This window comes from Cavia porcellus, unplaced genomic scaffold (genome assembly GCF_034190915.1).
Source record: "Cavia porcellus strain 051 isolate PalLab524CR breed Dunkin Hartley unplaced genomic scaffold, mCavPor4.1 scaffold_23, whole genome shotgun sequence".
In the NCBI taxonomy this organism is placed as follows: Eukaryota; Metazoa; Chordata; class Mammalia; order Rodentia; family Caviidae; genus Cavia; species Cavia porcellus.
Genome location: NW_026947506.1, coordinates 40024880 through 40047338, shown reverse-complemented (window position 1 = coordinate 40047338; position 22459 = coordinate 40024880). Strand labels below are relative to the sequence as shown.

Here is a 22459-nt window from a genome sequence, read left to right as displayed (position 1 = left end):
TTAAGCTGATGGATGATGACAGGTACATGGAAAACTAGATAACAAATTGAGATGATGAACTCCAGGGAAAGGAAACTCCAAGAAAGAAGATACAAGCAGAGTTATTTATATGATAATATTCTAAACACTGAATTCTGACCTGACCAAAATGTATGACTAATAGGAGGCTGGGAGGAGGGGAAGGGTTATGTGGGGAACTTGGGGTTGGAAGAGTTAAATCTCATGTTCTGTTTTAAGGAACCTTAGATCAGATCTAAAACTGAAAAATCAAGAAATAGCTGTACAAGCATGTTACTTAGAAACAGGAGGCACATAAAGGACTCAAAAATGGTTGAATCCAAGAAGCAGGTCAGGAGTGTGAAGAGATGGGGCTGCTTTCCTTTGTGGTTAACCTTAAGGACATTTTGATTTTTAAAATTATCTATAGGTCTGCTTGACAAAAATAAAAACAAGTTAATAAACTAAAAGTCCAGGGGGAAGGAGCAATAAAATGCAAATGAGGTTTAGGTGGAGCAATGGAACATTCTGTTCCTTTGCATTTTAAATTAAGGGCAGGGTACACCAAACTATTTAATATGTACAATGAATAGTAAGACATACTTAAGATTTATATGTGACAATTACAGAGCAGAGATATGGGGAGAGACAGATGTTGGGAGCGGAGTGGAAGAGAAAAATAAAGAAAGGAAGGAAGAGAGAGATAGAAACAAATACAGAGACCCAGAAAGACAGAATCCAGACTCGTAAACACAACATGGGAAGCATGGAGAGAGAGAAGGCCACAGGTACACTTCAGAGTACACATGCTCCCCCTGCACACACCAACTAAGGCTGGAGCCTCCCGTGTTCACTGACAAGATCTCAAACGCGTGTTAAGTAGCACAGAGAGAAGCAGGTCGTGGTGGTACACGCCTGTAATCCCAGCACCCAGAGAGGCCGTGGTAAGAGGCTCGCAGATTCAAGCCCAGCCTGGGCAGCTTACCAACCCGATGAGACCCTGTCTCAAAATCAAAAATAAAGAAGCGTTGGGGCTGTAGCTCAGTGCAAAGGGATCAACCCTCAGAGATGCCATTAAAAATAAAAAAGGTACATAATGAAACTATCCCTTCCAGACCTTCCCCCCATCACTTTCGCACGCAGAATCTGTCCCCTTCTTGGGAAGCTTCCACACCACCAAACTGAAGCCATTACTTTTATCTACCCAGTGTCTAGGAAAAAAAGTCTCGCCCTAGGGTTTATTTGCCAGTGACCTTCTTAAGACCTTATAACATTCTTACATAGCTGTTTTAAACTTTTTTTTTTTTTGAGACAGAGTTTCACTGTGTAGTTCAGGCTGATCTTGAGTTCAGGCTGCCCTCAAACTCAATGGCCATCCCCTTGCCTCAGCTGGGATTGCAGGCAGGAGCCACCAAAACTCCTTAATCTGGCCTTAAACTGTTACTATTTCTCTCTTGAGCTTTCTCTTCACTTAGGTTCTATGTGCATGGGGAACTGAGGAACCACACCTGTCTACTGAATGATCTTCCAAGGGTCCAGCTTCAAAGGAGGCTCTGGGTTGGAATTCTTTCTCTGCCATTTACTTTGCTGTGTGATTTGAGCTAATTATTTGACCTCTCTGTGTGTCAGAGTCCTTATCTGTAAAGATATTACTTTACTATCAATATACTACCATATTTGATCCTCCCCCAAAACGATAGTTTTATAGGGGTGATCGAAATATTCTGTGAATGTGTAAATTCTAAAAACACTTTGTTACTGTAAAAGGCACATTGCCATGAAACCCTGTCAAAATACTCCTTCTTGCTTTGGACACACTTAGCCCATCATTTCTTGCCATCTTCTGAAGCAGTTCTGGAAATCTTCTTTCCGGAGTGTCTTCACAAGGTGTGATAAATTTCTGGTAAAAGCTGCTGCTTTCAATGAAGTGCCATTCAATGAAAGACAGGCTCATAAAACATGACTGTGTGCTTTCATCCACCTTATCTACTGAATCTGGCACAGTGTGACCCTGGACTCTTCTGCAAATGTTTTCAACCTATTCAGGACTTCAAGGCAGCCAGGACACAGGACTAGATGCTGATGACTGTAGCGCCCCCATGATCCAATCACGTGGGAGAATTCTGGGAGACACTTTAGATGGAAACCATAATTGCTGTACTTGATTATATACAAATTATACCTCAATAACACTGATTTAAAAAAATAGAAATGTGATTTTAGAGCTTCCACTGTGCTGGCACTGGATCAATAAGCAGTTGCTGACATTAAACTCTATAAACTTGAAAGTGTTAGCAAGTGGCTAAGGTTAGATTTAAGGGTCCAGGATTTAATTTCCCTGCCCAGTCTGAAACAGAAATAAGAAATCCTACTGATGTATTTGAAACCAAACACACAGACGATTTACAAACTTGTTAGGTTTCCTAACAGGAATCGAACATAGTCACAGTCACCCCCATAGAGAGCCATACTCTAACTACCAATTAGCAGATCTCATGGGGCATGCAGCCTCCTCATTGGACCCAGTGCCACTGGGGGCAGGAGCTTGTGTCCAAGGGGCCCTCCCAGGGTGCTGAGTGTCCCTAGGTCACATCTGAGCTCATCCCACTCGCCCATGAGGGATGGGTGTTGCTTTCCTCCTTGGTGGGTGCCTTTATCTCCACATCCCAACTGGTGATTCCATGTGCTTCTTGTCTTCGCCCCCCAGAGTAATAGTCATTCTCCTTGCTGTCCTCTCGCGCTCTCCCCCACCCCATATGCACCTGTGAAGCCTGAGCAGCCTCCTGTCCAAGGCATGAAGGATGGTTGTCTCTTGCTGGGTAGAATCAGTCTTCTTCCTCTCATAGAACCTCCAAGAAAGGAAATTCTCCTCCATCCCAGTGCAGGAGGATAGGAAGTGGACAATCCCGGCTCCAGGAGAGCAGTCTAGATGCTGACCCGTCCCTCCTTGGATTTGTTTTTTGCCAGGGGCCCTTCCCACCCCAAGGGCCTCTAACAGAAGTTACTTTTCGAGTAGTCTTTTTTCCTTATTTTAGGACTTACCAGGTGGGAAGAGAAGAAAGAAAAGCAAATGAAAAGAGGCAAACATTTCCTGCTTGATCTCACTCACCCAACCCCAACTTCAAAGTGGGGGGAAAGTCTTTTCTGCTTTTCAGTCTTCCATGTCTCTAAGTAGACCAACCGTGACAGTTAATGACCAAAGGCAAAGGTGCAAAGTAGCTTCAGATCTCAAATTGATAAAAAAAAATTACACTTAAAATTTTCCCTTTACTAATTTTTCCAGGTTTCCCTTCATTACTCTGAAATTTCTGGAATGTCTATGTGTCATTGTCCCACCCAGTCCCAGGCTTTAAGGCAAGGATGTCAAAGGAAATCAGCATGAGGTCACCACTGGGTCAATGGAAAGTTTTTTAAATGGTGGTGACTCCATCTCTGGTGCTTCTAGCCTGTGGGTCTGGCTCTCAGCCATTTTTGGCAGAGAAAGATTGCCTCAAGGTGGTGGTAAGGTCAGTTCATGGACTGGATGAGTCCTAGCCAACCTGCTTCTCACTCCATCCTTTGGGTGGCTTGGATGTGACAGAGGAGTCATGGAAGCTGGACCCCAGGGTGGGCGGGCCATCACTCTGCGGGTACATGCATTAAGCACAGGTGGGTCAAACAGCAAGTGCCCTGGTTCTCACTAGCTGTCAACTTCAAGTGTCATGGTACGGAAGCAACCACATGCAGGGATTCCACATTACAGAAAAGGGATTCCCCAAGTCAGGGTCAAGGCAACAGAAGAAACAAGACAGTACACCAAATTAGAGTGTTTTTTTTGGTATCGGGAATCGAACTCAGCACCTTGTTCTTTCCAGGCAGGCGCTTATGCTGCTGAGCTATATTCCTGGCTCCAGCACATTCTGGAGAATCCCATTCTGGAGAGGATCCAGATGGCAAGGACTGAATGTTTTGTGCCCCTCGGATTCACACATTGAAGCCCTGGTCCCCAGGATGATATTTGGAAGTGAGGCCTTTGGGGAATGATTGTTTATATGAGGTCCTGGGGGCAGAGCTCCATGACGGGATAAGTGTCCTGTAGGAAGCGTCTCTCTGTCATGTGAGATCTCAGTGAGGAGGTAGCTGTCTGTGACGCAGTGAAAACGCACTTAGCAGGAGCAAACTCACCCAGCACCCTGATCTTGGATTTTTCAAGCTGACTAAGCCATCAGGACACTTTGGGGGACAATTATGGAAATGCGTATATGGCCTGGGTTTTAGGTAAGGTGAAAACTTGTTGGCATGGGGAGAGGAGATGGGGAGCTTAAAATACACCTTCCAAGCCAGCATGGGTAAGGTGATGTTGCTTTGTTTAATAGGACATACCATGGAGAGGTTTCTGTAATATATAGTAACCTGTGCACCTCTGGATGGTGGAAATATGTTGCTTTATTTTTGTTTTTTCAGTACTAGGTAACTTTCTACAACACAGAATATTGCTTTTATAAAAATAAAAGGTTACTTTTAGTTACAAAGAAGCATGTGTGTGGTAGAAGGGGCTCTCCCAATTATTGCTACCAACTCTTATTTTTCTTTCCCAAAGGAGGAAAATATTTTGACTCATCACATTGATTTCTATTTTTTTTTTTTTTGGTACCAGGCATCAAACTCATGACCTCATGCTTGTACAATGACTTTTAAAAATTCCAGTTTTTATTTTGGAAAACTTCAAACACACTCATGTGTCCACAAAACAACTATTCATGTACCCATCATTCAACCTCAACAGTCAGCTTGTGGCTTTTCTTGTTTTGAAGCAAACAGATCTCATGTAATTTCTTCTATTAATAGTTCAGTATCAGTTCTTTAATGATTCTTCAAAATATGCAACCACAATACATCATCATACCTAAGAATTAATAATTCCTTACTATCAAATATCCAATCAGTGGCCATATTCCCAACCGTCTCATAAATGTAATATGTGAATTTTTTAAAAAGAAGTTTTTTGAATCAGAATCCAAATAAGGCTCACAGTTTTGAGATCAGCAACGTATCTTTGTGTGTGTGTGTGTGTGTGTGTGTGTGTGTGTGTGTGTGTGTGTGTTTTTCATTTTCAGTACTAGGGATCGAACTCACGACTGCCTGCTTAGAAGGCAGGTGCTTATGCCACTGAGCTAAATCCCCAGCCCCAGCAATGTATCTTTTTAGCCTCTTTTAATCTACAAGTTGTGACTCCATCCCTTTACTTTTTCCTGGCAGTGTTTGTTGTTCAGGATGTTTGACCTATGGCATTTCTGAAAGCCTTGATTTTTCTGATTCCATCCCATGGTGGTGTCCTATGTCCCTTCTCTGGATTTCCTGTAAATGGCAGTTTGACTAGAGGTTTGAGCATATTCTCAGGTGTGATTTGGGGCTAAAACAGGCAGGCAGGCAGCGGTGTGCCTCCCCCATCAGGAGGCGCACAAGGTCTGGATGCAGTTTATCATCTGACAGATGATAGCTGCCTAGAAAGCCCGTCCTGATGTTTGGCTCCACTGTGTCATGGTGATATTCCAGTTCTAAAGTTTTTCTTCACTTACAGGTTGGATTATATCTATATCTATAATAAACTATTATATAAAGAGAAACTTCCCTTCTGTGATTTAGAGTGGCAGATAGATGTGGAATTCTTCCCCTTTACTTCCCAGTTTCCAAATAACAAACAGATTGCCTAGTACCTCCAAGGGTGAGCACTTGTTCCTTATCATAAGAACTCACAGATTTCAACCTATTTGCCTTTCAATCTGCTGCAGGTATTATCCTCCCCCATGCTCAAATTATCCCACATTTTGGCCACCGAGAGCCTCTTGAAGTTACTCCTGAGTTTTTGAAATGATCCTAATGATCTTTGACAGAACTTGCTTTTCAGAGCTGAAATATCTCAGCAAAGCCAGCCGTAAGAGCTGAAGCCCATAGTATACTTTCGGACTTTTTTTTTTTTTTTTCCTTTTTCCTTTGGTGCCAGTGCTTGATTCCCTGAGGAGTCTCCTCAGCCAGTTCTGTGTCTTTCTGGACATGAATGCCCCAGACCCTCTCGCCTCTGCTGTGCCTGACCCAGTGACCCCAGCTTTGCTGGAGCTGCCCAAGGCTGAGTCAGCACTGGAAGTAACTTTGTGACCTAGGAATGGTGGATAGTCCCAGATGAGACCTGGCCTGACTTCCCAGGTGAAGCCCCTTTCTCCAGCCCTCACGTGAGATTTCAATTCCAGCACAGCCTAAGCTTCTGGGGGGTCGTGCAGCCCTCAGTGCCTACCTTGGACTTGGCCTCCCTTCCCTTCTTCCCTTCTCTCCCTCGGCTGTGCTAGAGCTGTGGTCTCTCCCCTACCCCATCTTCAGCTTCAGAGAATAATATCTTAAGGTCCTCCATAGGCCTCTAAATAAATATTCCCATTTATAGATGAAGGAACCAAGGTTTTTGGTTCTAAAGGCCAATCTGGGATTCAAACCCACATAGCAGGCTCCTCGACTGTTTCAAGACGTGGACTGTGATCACCTATCTCCTGTCTTCACTCTCTCTGAACAATTAATTTCTTTCCTTTTCCTTTAAAAGTACTTTTTCTGATTTCAGAATTAAGATATACACATAAGCCAGACATAGTGGTGCATGCCTGTAATCCCAGTCCTCTGGGAGCCTGAGGCAGGAGAATTACAAATTTGAACCCAGACCGGACAATTTAGTAACTTCATAGTAAGACCCTATCTCAAAAACAAAAACAAACAAACAAAACAGTGTGAAGGCTTTGGGTTGAATCCCTATTCCTCCCTCCAAAGATATACAAATAAAAATCCAAGCCATATAAATTAACTTTCTCTCTCTCTCTGTCTCTCTCCTTTCTCCTCCCTCCCCTCTCTCTTCTTTGTCTTTTTGAGACAGGATTTCACTCTGCAGTTCAGATTGGCCTGGAACTCACTTTGTAGCCCAGGCTGACTTTGAACTGACAGTGATCCTCCTGCCTCAGCCTCTCAAGTGCTGGGATTACAGGCATGCACCACCATGACAGGAAAATTTATGATTTATTTATTTAGGTACTGGGGATTGAACTCACGACCTTGTGCCTGCCACGCGGTGCGTACACCACTGAGCTAAATCTCCAGTCCAAAATTTATTTATTTATTTTGATACCAGGGATCAAACTCACAACTGCGTGCTTGCAAGGCAGGTGCTTATGCTGCTGAGCTAAATCCCCAGCCCCCCAAAACTAATTTAAAAAGCAGAGAGCCCCTTTCTCAGACCTCAAAATTATTACCATCAACTATTAGATGTATTTCCTTCCAGACCTTTTCCTCCATAAATATTTACAAAGAAATAATTCTCTATAAGAGGTCTTTCTCTATAGCCTTTCTGCATATTGCCTTGTTTACTTATTAATTTACTGTGAACTGCTTCTTGAGTTTGGAGCATTGGCATCTTCTGCCTTCTATTCAACGATTTCAGTTTCCACTGCTACCAAAATGAGTCAGCGAGCCACAGGATGACCGCTGGGGCTGTTTCCAACTTTTCATCTTTCCAGACAAAGCTGCAGTGGGCACCCTTGCACATTTAGGTTCCCAGAGTCCTAGGTAACTATTTCCGTAAGATCAATTCCTGGAAATGGAATTTGGGAGTCAACAATCTACACATTTAAAAGCTTCACCAATATCAGACCTCCAAAGGATAGCCTTAATTTGCATTCATACCATGTTTCCTTTACAAACCTGTCAGAACAACATTAGGGGCGTTTTTTTTTTTTCCAGTTCTTTTCCCTTGATGGGTGAAAAATATTTCACTGATGCTTTATTTTGCATTACTCAATTATTGCTAAAGCTGAACATATTGCTTCTAACTTCTATTTCTTTGGCGAGTCATCTGTGTTGCTTTTTCTTTTCTTTTTTTTTTTTGCTTTTTCTTTTTGACTCATGAACCCCCCCTTTTTTTTGAAGGTTTAAATTGTTTATTTCTTTGTTAAAAAGCATATTTCTTGGTCCTAATTTATAATGGTGATTTTAGTAGTAAAGACAATCTTTTGAGATTCTCCTCACTGGATATGAGACATGTAAAAACCCCATGATTTCATAGTAGAAATGTGTGTGAAAGTCAAGCATTTGTTCATTTGTCCATCAATTCACCCAGCGCTTTATAAGATAAACACTTGTTGAATGCCTGTGTACAAAAGTAGGAGTAGGAAAGAGAAATACTAATGAGATCCCATCACTTGCTGTTAAGAATATCGCGTTTTAGAAGGAAAGATAAATAAAGTCAATTGACATTAGTATTATTTTTAACTTTGTATGTTCAAATGGCTGACAGTGGTACCTCACTGCAGGTTTAATTTGCGTTTCCCTACTGACACAGAACACCTTTTCATGGACCTACGGGCTGTTTGCACATCTTCTTGATCAACTCCCTGTTGTCTTTTTTTTGTTTGTTTTTTTGCTCTTTTTGGAACCCTTCTTAGATGTCATATTAATCTCTCTCACACATTGGAAATATTTTTCTACTTTAATATTGATAGTTTGACTTTGCCCTATAGAATTGTTAACTGTGAAAGATTATTACACTTAAAATTCTTTTGTTTGCTTCTCAGCCTTTTGGCTAAGATCAAGTGTAAAATTCTTTCGGCTCATGTGTTTCTGGTTTTCATTTCATTTATTTTTGCAGTGCCAGGGTTTGAACCCAGGGCACTGCAAATGCTACACAAACACCCTGAGCTATACCCCCAGTCCTTCATTTTAGGTAGCCCTCTTCCATCTCCAAGTTATAAGAATGTTCACCATTCATCATTTCAGTGTTTTGTTTTTATATTTAAATTGTTGGGCATGATGAGTGAAACAGACATGCTTCCAACCCACGCCCTCTCAGCTGGTTCAGGAATCAACTCTTGAATAACCGACCTTTCCCTGATCAATTTATATCACCCTGTTAGATTCCCTTGTGGATTCGGGCTATTTCTGGACTGTATTCTGATGAATTATGGTAGTGCTGTGCTAGAGCCAGGATGATTTTATTTTATTTATATGTCTTAGTATTTGGTAGGGCGGTTCACCCTTTTTTTCTATTTCAGTGTGTTCTGGTTTTCTCATTATCATTCTGAATAAACTTTCAAAGTATTCTATCGGAGTTTCTTAATCTTCTTGGGATTTAGAGACTGCATTGAATTTATGGGAAAACTGAATTTTTTCCCCTCATGCTGGATATTAAACCCAGGGCCTTCAAACTGAGTTACCTCCCCAGCTCTTATTTATTTATTTTTAAAATTAAAAAAAAATTTTTTTTTGTCTTTTTGAGACAGGCTCTCACTATGCAGTTCAGGCTGGCCTTGCGTTCACTTTGTAGCCCAGGCTGGTCTCAAACTCATAACAATCCTCCTGCCTCAGCCTCCTGAGTGCTGGGATTACAGGTGTGAGCCACCATGTCCGGCTCTATTTATTTATTTTTAAAATTTTAAATGGACCTTACTAGGTGGCCCAGGCTGGGTTGATAAATCTGATCCTCTTGCCTCAGCCTCTTAGAGAGCTGAGATTACAAGTATGCACCACCACACCTGGAAAAAAGGCATCTTTTATTGAGTCTTCTTATTTTAGACCAAGTTATTACTCTTTGCTTATTGAAGTCCTATGTTTTAAAGAATATTTTTCACCATGGTGGGCCCTGTGCAAGCTAGACAAGTACAGTACTACTGAGCTATATCCTTAGCTCTGTCTTCCCTTCCCCCAGCCCTACCCACCTTTTTTTTTTTTTTGAGAGAAGATCTTGCTATGTAGTTCAGGCTGGCTTCAAACTCATGGCAATTCTCTTACTTTAGCCTTCCAAGTGCTGGGGTACAGGTGTGTGCACCCATGCCTGGCTTCCCCATTTAAGGGGGAACAAAAGAATCTAGTTTTGTTTTGTTTTTGTATCAAGAATGGAACTCAAGACCTTTCTCTTGCCTTGCCAGGCAGGTGCTGTGCCACTGAGCTACATCCCTAGTCCAGAACTTCAGTTTCATTGACCAATCTAGTAAAGGTTTTCTACATTTCTTGTTCAAATTATTCCTAGAGCTGGGCATGATGAGTGAAATAGACATGGGCAAGTTAGCAAGACAGTGTTTCAAATTAAAAAATAAAATGAGTGGAGTGCCAGAGATATAGCTCAGTGGCATAAGTGTCTGCCTGGCAAGCACAAGTCCTGAGTTCGATTCTCAGTACAAAAAATAAATAAAGAAAAGACAAGAAAAGATACAGCTTGCTGGCAGAGTACCATTGGGTTTGATCCTCAGTACCACAAAAAAAGTTATTCCAAGGTATTTTATGTTACTGTTGCCCTTATGAATGAGATGCTTCGTTCCATCAATTTTCTAAAATTACAGCTATAAAAATATGCTTATTTATGTTTGTCCTAACTCTGATGTCTACCTCTGCCCTTCCAGAGCTCAGCTGTGTTGGCCTTGAGTGCTGTTTCTGGGTTGATCTCCCTGCTTAACTGGCTTCCAAACTAACATCAGTTCATTTCTAAACCTAAACTGGAACATCTATATACCACTGACATCTTTTTTTCATATTCTGTATCAGACCTACACTATTGTCATTTGATTAGTTTTTAAAATATGAATTCATTAAAAATAAATGTGAGCTGCGCATAAGGTTGCACAAACATACTCTCAGCTACTCGAGAGGCTACAACAGCATTGCTGAAGCCCAGGAGTTTGAGGTCAATCTGGGCAACATGCCAAGACCCCAACTCAAAAGTAAATAAATAAATCAGGCATGGCAGTACGTTACCCCAGCACTCTGTGAGGCTGAGGCAGGAGGGTCACAAGTAGAGTCTAGCCTGAAAACCCTGTCTCTAAATAAATACATAACGGCTGGAGATTTAGCTCAGCACACAAGCTCCTGCTTTGCAAGTATGTAGTTGTGAGTTCAATCCCCGGTACCAAAAAAAAAGCAAGGATATTAAATAAATATATAGGGGCTGGGGATTTAGCTCAGCAGCATAAGTACCTGCCTTGCAAGCAGGCGGTCGTGAGTTCAATCCCCGGTACTGATTAAAAAAAAATACATAAATAAGGATAGAGATGTAACTCAGTATGAATGTGCTGGATTCAATCCCCAATACCACAAAAAATAATAAGTAAAATAAAACAACAAAAAGGTAAGTAAATACATTTAGGCTTCCCTTGTACAGTAGCATCCATGCAATAGCAAGTAGCCTGGTGTGCTGGTCATAGTTTTTCTATTATAAATAAAAATATAAAACTATTAAGTTTTTTAAAAATGCTTTCCATACCACTTTTTAAAATATCTCTTGCATCTTCCCCATTTTGGAAACTGTTCTAGGAGTTAACAAAGTATACACTGCTTTCACTTCCCACATGCTTTTTTCAGAGTCATGCCAAGCCACCTTTCTTGTCATTTTGCCCACCGCTACAGCTCTCTGTCCCAAGGATGTTTGTTTTTGGCTTCATCCTGCAGCTGTCCTTTGCCCTCCATCCTTCCAAAAGCGCTCCCTGTCCTCCTCCCTGGCAGTGGACGGCCTCCCTGCAGGCCTTCTGGGGACTCCTCCCTTAGGACCAGCATCCAGCATCGTGCTTTGAGGCCAGCCTTTCTGAATGAGCTTTGTGAGGGCTGGACTCCTTGCTGCCCACCACTTAGATGCCAGGCTTCCCTGCCACCTACTGTTTCATCAATAATTGTGCTCTGACCTTGGGGCTTTCTCTCCTCTCTTCTGCACCAAATCCTGTTTCTTTCTTTTCTGTGGTGTTGGAGATCAAAACCTCCTGCATGCTAGGAATGCTCTACCACTGTGTTACATCCCCAGGCCGCTTACCAGTCCTGTAAGGCTCATATTCCCAGGAAGCCTTCGTGGATGCCTGCAGCTCTCTGCCTCCTGGTCCTGTATCACTGTCTACTGCTGGGGAGGCTGGGCTTGCAGGGCTTCCTCTCCCTGCACTGACTGCAAGGTACTGAGGACAAACTTCACATCTGAACACTCTCTGCATCAGTGCATCGCCAAGAACACGAGATGCTCAATAAACCCTGCACGGTTGCATTCCCAAAGACTTACCTCTGACCCAGCCTCTCCCTGTGACTGGCCACATCTGCATATCCCTCCCTGCCACCCCACAAGGGCAAAACAGGAAAGAGTAAAAGGAAAGTGGGGGTGGGGGAGGGGGAAACACACCCGGAAATATAAGCAACCAGCTCTAGGATCATTAGTCTTTTAATATATTATTCTGAAAAGAAACGAATTAAAAAAAAGTTCCTGACAGCTCTTCTGTTTTGTTTTTTAATTTAAATAAATACCCTGCCTATCCCCCCCACCCACTAAAATTTCCCTCCATCCCCACATCCCGCCCATCCCTGGCGCTAGACCCTCTCCCTAGAACTAAAGAAGATGCCTGTTTCAGAGCAGGCCTCGCTCACTACCAAATTCTGGCAGAACTGTGAATACTGTACTGTAAAGAGTTGGCGGCCCTCGGCCCGAGCCCCTCCCTCGGCTCCCTCTGCTCCCAAGGGGGGCACCTCCCTGGCTGTGGGGCAGGCACCGACAGCGGCGGCCCTTTGGGCACTGGCATTGGCAATGGGGAGAGTGCAAGCTTGGCTTTGTTCTCCACTCCCCACTCAGGAGTGGGTCAGAGGGCCCGGAACTGCCCTCCAGACTAAAATAAATAACAAAATAAATACCCCTCCCCGAATCCCGGCTCTCAGTCCGAGAGCTGCTCCGCCACTGGCTCTAGTCCCTCTTCCATGTGCCCCACCCACCTGACCCTTCCCTCCTTCCCGTGCCCGCCTCCACCTCTGCCCTGCCCTGCCCTGCCCTTTGCCCTCTCAGGAGGAGGGGTCTACCACGATCAGACCCCCAACAAGCAAGCCCTCTCCTCTTTCTCCCCAAATATCTTGGGGTGCTGTGGGTACCCCCAAGCCCAGATGGGCCTAGCAGGCTCCCCGTCCCCGGGGGCTACAGGGTGAAGGGCCGGGCTCTCCCTGGCTCTCTCACCTGGTCCTTCAGTCTGTCCGGCCCGGCCGGCCCCGCCCCTCCCCTTCCTGGTGCCAGGCCGCCCTGCCCCCTCAGATGGCAGTGTCCCAGAGGACCGTGTGCTGCCGGCGGCAGGGCGGGGTGCCGGACTTGCGGGGCTCCGGCCCCCGCCGCCAACTGGGGAGGATGGGCATGCTCTCCTGCTTGCAGAGGCCGCGGTCCGGGCGGTGGCGCGCCTTGATCTCCTTGCACACGCAGCGCTTGCGCTCGATCACCTCCAGCAGCTTCCCGTCGCGCTCGCGGGCCGGCGGGGGCGGCAAGGGCAGCGGCAGCGGCAGCGCAGGGTGGGTCTGGAGACCAGAAAGACAGACGAGGGGTCAAGGACAGCAGGCCCAGCCTATCATCTTCCCCAGAAACAACACCTTTCCACCTCTTTGGCTGTGGGTGGGCATGGGACAGAAGCCCAGTGCCCACGTGGCACGCTGGGCCTGTCTTACCCTGAGGAAGGGTAACGAGATGATTAAAAATCACCTTCCCTGACACGCATTTTTTTAAGAGGTCCTCTATGGGGTCTTTTTTCTAAGTTGTCCAAAGGTGCACTGTTGGCTAGCACTAGCCTTGCCCATCTCCAAACTGGGCCTCCTTCCCGACCTCCTCCCACTTCTGTTGTGGATTGAACCAGGGCCTTGGTACTAAGCTATACCGGCAACCATTTCTTTTCCTTTTCCTTTTGTTTTTTTATTTTTTACTTTTTTTTAGACTAGTCAAGTGCAGTAGTGAGAAGGGGGGAAAGAGTAGAACAAGGAGTTCAATCTGTACTGACTGTGAACCATCGAGATAACTCACTACCTTTGGACCAGCCTATTTTTTACTTTTTGAGGCAAGGTTTTACCTGTAATTCAGACTGCCCTTGAACTAATTATGTAGCCCATACTAGCCTTGAATTTGTAGTGATCCTCCTGCCTCAGCCTTCTGAGTGCTGGAATTAGAGGCACCAGCCCACTTGTCTGTCCGGCTCTGTCTCTCTCTCTTTTTAATGACAGGGTCTCAATAAATGCCAGGCTTGGCTCTAATTTGTGATCCTCCTGCCTCAGCCTCCTAAGTGCTGGGATTATAGGCATGTTTATCCAGGCCTGGGTTCCTCTGGCCCTGTTAAACAACCCCATCCATGAGGATTCTTGGACCCTTCACCCTGTTTCCCCCAGGTCCCGTCAGTCTGTGCCAACCATACTGGCTCAAGCCCCAGTCTGCCTGAGCCCTTTCCTACCTTTCTTTCCACACCCAAGCTTTACCTAGTCCTCCACAGATAAAAAAGAAAACCCACACTTTACCTGGCTCAGGGCATCCCTAGGCTGGCTGCAGGGCCGGGGGGTGTGCAGTGCGGCCTGCCGGACTCCTGAGGTGGAAGCTGAGCGCCCCAGGCGGTAGCCTCCTGTGAAGTCTGTAGCATAAGAACCAGGGGTGAGCAGAGGGGCCTTGGGTGCCCCCCACTCGTTTCCAGCCTGCCCCATGTCTCATCAGAGGACAGAAGGAGATGGACGCAATGTATAATTTAGGGCCCTGGTCATGGATGTTGATAGGCTGTCAGGGGAGGCCAGGCTGGACTCTGGGAGATGCCCCCAGCCCTCCCCATCTTAGTACAGTACATATGGGCAGGGTGTCACCTCCATTGCGGTGGCAGGCAGGGAAGGTCTGGCAGGGTATGGGCAGCGCGGTGCGACTCCCTCCTCGATCGTGGTGGATCCTGGCCAGCAGGCCCTCTGCCCCCTGGCTCCTCACTGGGATCCCTGATGCCATAGGGCCCCTGTCCTCACGTTCCACTTTGCCTGGAACCTCAGAACTGCCATTCCAAGCCCGGGCACCATCCTCGACCTCTGCTGGGATGACAAGGAGAGCTCAGTGCCTGCAGGGGGAAGGGGATTTTCCTTTCCTCCAGCCACACACAAGTCAGCATGGACAACACTCTGCAGTACAGGAGGGACACAGTGTGGCAGATCACCTTCCTTCCACCTATTGCTATCATCCCCTGGGGCTGACAGTTATATGTTTGTTACTTCCAAACCTCTTTTCCCTGGCCCGAGTGGCTGCCCCTACCGGAGCTCTAGCTTCTGAGCCCCTCCAGCCCCAGACAGGGCCAGAATGACCTTCCAGAGATCAGAAGTACTATTCCCAGTAGGGAGAGCATCCCAAATCCAGAGCCCAGAAAGGTGGGGGGCAGCAGGGGGAAGGGCTGCATGTGAACTAAGCTCATCTCTGAGAGTAGGCCTGGCAGAGCATTGCGTTGCCCAGCAACGGTAGGGGCCTCCCTCTCCTTTCCCTCCAGTCTGGATGGGTTGCCATGGTAATAGCTGGGAGGCAGCTGTGTTTAGCTCCTAGTGTGCGCACACTCACAAACACACACCCCTGCAGTCCAGGGAAGGGAGGGGCAGGGAACAGAGCAGGACAGGCCTGATTCAAAGTCCCTATCCCTAGTCTTCCTGCCCCTTCAATATATAGGACCCCATCTCTTCCTCTGCTGCCCTGCTCCATTCTTCTGGTCTCCCAGAAAACTTCTCAGTCCAGGACAATGGGCTGTGGCTCCTAAGTGCTCCCTCCAACTCAAACCAGCCCCAGCATCCCCCACGGCCCGGCGCCGACCCCTCACTCACTGTCCAGCTCCTTTGCCTTTCTCCCTCCATAGAGGACCTTCCTCTGTAGAGCCCAGCCTGCCCCGAATGTCGTGGCGCCCATTTCTTCTTCGTCATCTTCTGGTGTCCCTGCACTGGCGATGACGTGGGCACAGGAGATGCTGGCAAAAGCACCCCCATCAGTCCCTTGCTCCTGTAGCTGGATCTTGACCATGGGGGACGGGGCCCCCACTCCACAGCCCTTATTCAGCACCCCCCCAGCCTTGAGGCTTTCATAGGCAGGGGGTCTCTTGAGCCCAGCTGCTGAGGCTGGGTAGGTCCAGAGGGGGGCCAGGGAGCCTGCAGTTGGGTCCGGAAGGCTGTGGGGGGAGGCCAGGCAGCTGCGGTGGTGGAGGACCCCAGCTGCTGCACCCACAGCTCCACTATGGGGGCTGGCCTTTCCTGGTACTGGGGGCCTTGAGCTGGCACATAGCATGCCATGGAGAACTGAAATCTCCTTCTCTGTCTTCGGCTCCCCAACACCTAAGGGTGGGCCAGCTGGAAGGACAGAGTGCGTGGTCACCTTGACTGCCGAATACACCATGGTATAAGACACGGCCTTGTCCTTGGGGGGGCCGGGGAGCAAGGCAGCTGAGGCAGAGGGGGCTGCCGGCACCCCCACCGCCTTGGGGCAGATCATGCTGTGGGAATTGGGGAGCTCCCGTTCCCCCCGGGGCTGGCCAGAGCCCTGGGGTGGCAACGGTGTTGAGTGGCTCCGGGCTCGGCCTGATGGTCCCAGCAGCAGCAGGTTGGCAGCAGGAGGTGGAGGTGGCGGGGGTGGCGTCTCCCGCTCTCTTGCAGGCACTTGGGGAGCTGGGGTGGAACCTGTGGGCTCCTTGGAGTGGCAGAGGACAGGTAGCCTCGAGACCCCATCACCAGGGGTTCGGGAAGCAGACTTGGCTTGGGGGAAGGCCAGGAGTGGAGGACGGTGCTGAAGGAGATTAGGGAAGGGTGGGGGGATTTCCAAAGGAGTAGTCTTGGTGGGTGTCCCATCCCTCCGGCTTGGGAGGGCCGAAGCTGGACGGCGTTGGGTGTGGGGCTGAAGGGCATGAGGCTGGTGTGGAGGGGAGGTCGCTGTCAATGAGGCAGCCCCGTTGGCCCTGCCTTCCCCCACCTCTTCAGGCAGCGGATACTTCATTTCTTCATAGATGGCCTCACTCTCTTCGGAGTCCGAGTCAGCACCAGCTGGGGGGGTTGGGCCCCCGCCCCCAAGAGCAGGTCCTGTCAGTCCCCCTCCAATTCGTCCTCCTCCCCTGAAGACGTCCCCCACCATCTCAATGTACACGGGCTCTTCTTCCTGGGCACCCACATCAGGGTCCCCAGTTCCTCTGGAACCCCTACTCAAGCGCTGCAGAGGCAGGTTCCCCCCTCGAGGAGATGGTGCTGGGGGGCAAGACTCTTCAAAGGAGACAGACAGCTGGGTGTTGGGGCTTCGCCTAGGCTTCTGTGGAGGGACCTTCCGGCTAGACTCTTGGCCCTCTGGGGTGGGTTTCTGTGAGCCTGGGTGTGGTGGAGAGGAGAACAATAAATTGGGGTTTTAATGGGGAAAGTAGAGAGAGGCAATCCTTTCTGCTCTTGGCCCCTGCAAGGACGTAGCTGCCTCTTCATTTTCTCCACAGACCTAAAGGTACAGCACAAAGAGGTTCTTTTTGCTACCACACAGTCTTTCTGAGACACTCCCTAGAAACTTAAGCTCCTGCCTTCAATCCTTTCCTACCCTTGGGTCCCTCCAAGGCCATGACCCCTTTCTCAAGAATGGACTTTCAGGGAGTAGTCCCTGCTTTGGAATGGTTCATCTCAGTCCATCCACAAGGACTTCCCCATTCCTTTTGGAAATGGAACCTTCCATTTCCTTGGCTCTTCCCTGAATGAACCCTCCCAGAGCACCCCCCATCTGGAATGGATCCTCCCAGCTCCCCTTTGGAAGGGATGATGGGTATCTCACCTGCTTTCTTGCTGGGGGGTGTCTCTGCCCCTGATCCTGCCATGCTGAGCTTGGTGCTGGGGTGTCTTCGAGGCTTGGCTGGGGGTCTTCGGGTGCCGCTGTCCTCTGTGAGACCCCCACCGCTACCCACTGGTCCACCCCCTACACTGTCCATGCTGCCCACAGAGTGGCAGGAGAGGGAGCGTGGGGCCATGGCGCTGCGGCAGGGGTGAGGGGTGTGCTCCTGGGAAGCGGGCATCGTCATGAAACCCATTCTGAGGGAGCGGCGCAGGGAGGTGATATCCCGCACACGGACTCCAGGTCCTGGGCCAGCCCCGGGCCCCGCAGGGCCTGCAGGGGCCACTTCTTTACTGGAGCTGGAAGAAGAAAACTCGGATGGAACAGAGGTCAGGCCTTAGCCCTGGGCCTCCCCACCTCCACCCAAAAGTGATACTGCTAACTCTACACCTGCTGAAGGGAGCCCAGAGTGGGTATGGGGACACTTAAAGATCTAAGGCAGATGTTTGAGGCAGAATCTCTGGGGTCAGAAAGGGACAGGCATGGGTGTGCCAGACAGTGTCACTGGGGCTGGCAGTCCCAAGCTTGTTCATATCTAGCACTAGTATAGGGAAGAGCCCACCTGATAGAACAGACAGGTATACATGCTACCATGGCCCTGGGGTTTTCCTAGTCACACTGACCAGTACCTGGCCTCTGGCCTCCCCTCATGTCCAGCTACTGTGGCCTCCGCCCCCACAAGTCTCCTCTCCAGATGTTGGGTGTGCTCTCTGCATCACCACAGCAGTCTCCCCCATTCCCATCCTTTTCCTCCTTCCCACCCCCTCTTGTGTCCTCCCCAGTTCACCCTATTCCTTTTTGCTGTCCCCAGGCTCCTGGCTGAGTATGTGTGAAGGGGTGGCTGGCAGGGAACAGGGAAGAGCTGCCGTGGGGTGGGCGCTCATTAAGGCCCTGTCTACTAACCCTTCATTAGGGAGAGATCACTGCAGCGATCGCTCTGATTAATCTAATTAACAACAAGAATTAAACTCCACAGTTGAGAGGAGGGAGAAGAGAGCAGGGAGGTGGTTCTGACTCAGGCTTCAGGAGGCTGTGCAGTCAATGGGAAGTAAAAAGAAGAAGGATGCAGGATGGGCGAGGCCAGGCCTGTGACCCTCCAGGGGGAAGGAGAAAGGGCCAGCAAGGTGCAGGTCTGGGGGCAACAGGGTCCCTGGCCCTCGCTCTCCTGCATATCCCTCACCTCAACACACAGCCATGGCACTTGGTCACTCACCTCCCCAACAGAGGAGACTGGGAGCGGACCATGTAGATGTTCTCTGAGGCCCCTGAAATGACCCTGTCCCTGGACCCTGTGAGGGCAGTGGGGCTTGCTCCTTCCAAGGTCAGGTGAGGAGGAGCCAGTAGCCTGCCCCACAAGGACAGAAAGAAGATAGCCACTGACTGGAGGTGAGTCAGGAAGGTGTGACTCGGGCCCTGAGGATACGGAAGAAGACGGCAGGGTGCTTCAGAGCTGGAAGGCCTTCAGGCAGCCAGGACAGGGGTGGACCAGGTGTCACAATCGCAGTCACTCTGAGCACTGAGCAGGTCTGAGATTAGAGATCCTACTGATGCCAGGGAGGGGTTGTGACCCAGCAAGGGGGCCAGTCTGGGGCCCCAGCCTTACCTCCTCTTGGCCTCCTCTTCCTTGTGCTGCCTCCACTCCAGCTTGGTTTTTCGGTAGAGCAGGTTCATGTCGTGGGGCAGGAGGTGGGGGCTGGGGGGTCCTGCTCAGCGCCACCAGGCCCGGGGGGTGGCCCTCCCTGGGTCCCGGATCCACTTGATAGGGGTCAAGTGAGGAGAGAAAGGGAGAGGTGGGGTGGGTGGGGACCAGGACGAATAAAACAGAGAAAAAGGAGCAGAGACATGACTTGGGTCCTCAGAGAGGAAAACAGACAGGTACTGAAAACCCAACAACCTCTAGGACTGCCAGACAGACAGACACAGACTCCTCTCCTGTACACAGAGCTGCATACCCTGACAAAGGTGTTTAAAGCCACACATACACACGCTGGAGAGATCAGACTGACACAGATTCTCATCCTGTGTAAATACAGCCTGAACTGCCACCCAGACACCCACAAACACACATTCAGACACACACACCGCTCATCCCGGATCTCCAGACAAGCACCAGACACACAGGTGGACGGAGGTGAATGCACACCTAGGAGCAGCAAACACACAGACGTAAACACCCACCGACACACCCACAGCTCACACGGACCTCCAGACACACACAGATCTGTAAGGAACCCGACACACCTACAAACAAGGAGTTATGCCCAGGGCCTACTTGCGTACACTGCACCCCGCTGGGGAAAGGGAGCCTCAGCCTTGTCACCCCTTCTTGTCACCCCCAGGGTTGGTGGCGGGGAAGGGGTCACAAGGGCAGGGTGGGAGTGAAAAGGGGGGAGCACTGAACGAGGCATCTAAAATTCCATCCATCCATCTGACTCCACTCTCTGGCATCCCTCCTCTGGTCCTGGCCTGGGCCTCCGTCCACCCCTATTTTAGTTCCCTGGCCCCTCAGCAATGATACCCCCGGCTTCCCTCGATAATGGTCCCAATCGTCTTCCTTCTCCAGGATTCAGGAGAACCCTGGCTTCACGTTTCCAGTCCCGCCCCTCCATCCCACCCCGGGGGTCTCCAGTCTGGCCCCACAGTTACCTCCAGAGCTGCGGCCTCCATACCTGCTGTCTTCCCTTCCCCCCAAACACACTCTCCCTTTGCGCCTCAGCTCACTTCTCCCCAACGTCCCTCCTCACTGCCGGCCTCCTCTGCTCCTGTTTGTTCCAAACCTGGCCTGCTACATCCCCCTCTCCATCCAAGGGCCCAGGTTTCCGAGCACCCCTCCGCTCCCCTTGTCCTGCTGCTCTGGGATTCTCCGCTTCTCGCCCCTCTGATCCTCTCTACCCCTTGTCCCCCCATCAGCACCTCCCCGCACCAATCCTCCCCAATTTCTACATCACCGTACCTGGCCGGCCGGGCGCCGGCCCCCCCATGCCGGGCTCCGCCCGGAGCAGGAGGAGGGAGGAGGAGAGACAGAGAGACCGGGGGGAGCCGAGCTGGGCCCTGCCGCAGAGACAGCCCCGCCTCCGGGTCCGCCCCCAGACCCGCCCCCGGCCCCAAACCCACCCTTCCACACCCTCCAAGGACGGAGCGCCTGCGGCCGTGCAGCGCCGCGCCGCCGGCCTGGGCGGAGGGCGCTGGAGTCGCGGAGCCTGCGGAGGAGATGCGCAGCAAGGTCGCCGGGCGCCCGGGGTCCCGCACCGGCCCGTCCTGGCTGAGGGGCATCCGCCGCACGCCCCCTGCCAGGCCGGGCCGTGCTGGGCAGGGTCTCTAGGGCCCTGGCAGAGCGGCGCCCCCCAGCGGCAGCCCTGGTCCGCACCCTCCGCGAACCCCGCGCGCTCTGCGCTCCCGGCTGCGCACCGGCGTCGGGCAGGGGCCGAGGCTGCAGCGGCGGGTCTCCGGGTGCAGTGAGGCCGCGAGGCCGGCAGGGGGGGCCGCCTTCCGGGCCGAGGGGCTCCGAAAATCTAGAGCCGGACGCTGGGCCCCAGCAGGGGGCGTGCTCGGTAGCCGCGCCCCTTTCCTTGACACCCCCCAGGTACAGGGAGGGCTGGAGTTGGCAGGCTCGGTGGCGGCCTCCACCCCTTGCAGCCTTCCAGGCGCCCGGGCCTTATTCCACAATCTGGGCTCAAAGTCTTCTGCTTGCCCGCCCCTGCTGCCCAAGTCAGCCTCCTCTTAACCTTTGATTCCGGGGGCACCGCTCGCCGGGGGGGGGGGTGTTAGTCTCTACCTGGGACCCCCGCTGGGGTGCAGTGGGGGGAGGCACTGTGGGACCTCTCCCGCCTCGCTTGATCTTTTAAACCAGCTGGCTGAGAAATTTCTCACTTGGAAATCCCTCTGGTGCACAAACTGTTGTAGGATAAGTTAGCGTCAAGAAGACTTGAGTTGTATCCTTAAGTGGCTGAAAAATGAATCCTTCAAAATATGCAAGTCCCAAACCCTGGACCCTGTGAATGCCACTCTATATAACAAAGTCTTTGCAGATGTGCTGTGTAGCCTTAGGAAAGTTGCACAACCTCTCTAGGAGATGCTTCGTCCCTTACCTACCTCGGTAACCTTGCTTTAGTCGGGAAGGAAGTGCTTTGTAAGTCAAGGGGCCAACCGATTAAAGGCCGTTATAAATCTTCCCAAGAGAGCTAATATACTGAAACACATAAAAGTTTTTTCATTTCACATTTACACCTTGGTGTGAAATAATTTATATGTATTCATTCAGTAAACATTTTTGCAGAGACAGAAATGTCCCAGTGACTCTAGACATGGAAAAGTCCATGATGATGCCTAATCTCCGAGGCAGAAAAAGGGAGGGTCCTAAGATTCCTTTTGAAGAGTTTGTAGGAGACAGTATCAAGGAAGGAAGGTCCAGGGAGCACGGCGGTGAGTACCATCTTCAGAGAGTCCTCAGAGAGGAAAGGGTTCTGCAGGGGACAGGAACAGGGGCTGCAGAAGTAGGGTGCATGTGAGAGGTTGCTTCCTGGATCTCATGGCTGAAGGGAGAGAGTGGGGAATAGATGCATAGTAAAACAAAACAAAACAAAACAAAAACAAAAAAACAAATGTATATAAAGGGGCTGGAGGGTGTGTTGTTTTACTTGGGTCTGGTCGTAGAGTGGTTAGAAATTTCCATGAGCTAAAAGAGAAGGAGCCATGTGAGAGAAAGCCTTAGTATAGCTATGAGTCCTGACGGCTCCCTGACAGTCCCTTGGGCCATCAAATAATAGCACTGAGGTCTTGGGCAAATAACTGAGTGCTTATGCACCTCGGTTTCTTCTGAGGGAGGCTCACGCTCACCTGCCTCTC

The 22459-nt window shown here is 49.7% G+C and overlaps 1 protein-coding gene and 1 pseudogene across 4 annotated transcripts; one reads left to right on the top strand and one right to left on the bottom strand.

Annotated features, from left to right (window-relative positions):
* Positions 1–8567: 8567 nt before the first annotated feature.
* On the top strand, positions 8568–8714 carry LOC111756939 (U2 spliceosomal RNA; annotated as a pseudogene).
* A 3460-nt stretch (positions 8715–12174) lies between these two features.
* Positions 12175–21151, bottom strand: Nyap1 (neuronal tyrosine phosphorylated phosphoinositide-3-kinase adaptor 1). Of its 4 annotated transcripts, none has more exons than XM_063234222.1 (7): positions 20729–21151; positions 19218–19369; positions 17558–17913; positions 15595–17112; positions 14611–14823; positions 14278–14387; positions 12175–13296 (listed from the first exon to the last, which is right to left on the bottom strand). In XM_063234222.1, exons 2-7 carry the CDS (start codon positions 19283–19285, stop codon positions 13039–13041), a joined length of 2523 nt encoding a protein of 840 aa, XP_063090292.1. In that variant the 5' UTR covers positions 19286–19369; positions 20729–21151; the 3' UTR covers positions 12175–13038. The 4 variants fall into 4 exon arrangements, with proteins under 4 accessions (XP_063090292.1, XP_063090291.1, XP_063090293.1 ...); XM_063234221.1 differs by lacking the exon at positions 20729–21151 and adding an exon at positions 20568–20714; XM_063234223.1 differs by lacking the exon at positions 20729–21151 and adding an exon at positions 20568–20714 and having other exon boundaries at positions 14611–14820.
* Between the last annotated feature and the right edge of the window lie 1308 nt (positions 21152–22459).

Bases quoted from the DNA above. Each gene is read 5' to 3' on its own strand.
- Nyap1 (XM_063234222.1), bottom strand. From the start codon at position 19,285: ATGAACCTGCTCTACCGAAAAACCAAGCTGGAGTGGAGGCAGCACAAG. The intron at 17,113-17,557 runs GTGAGATACCCA...CACCACACCCAG, and splicing joins ACCCCCCAGCAAGAAAGCAG to GCTCACAGAAACCCACCCCA. The intron at 14,824-15,594 runs GTGAGTGAGGGG...TTGTCATCCCAG, and splicing joins AAAGGCAAAGGAGCTGGACA to CAGAGGTCGAGGATGGTGCC.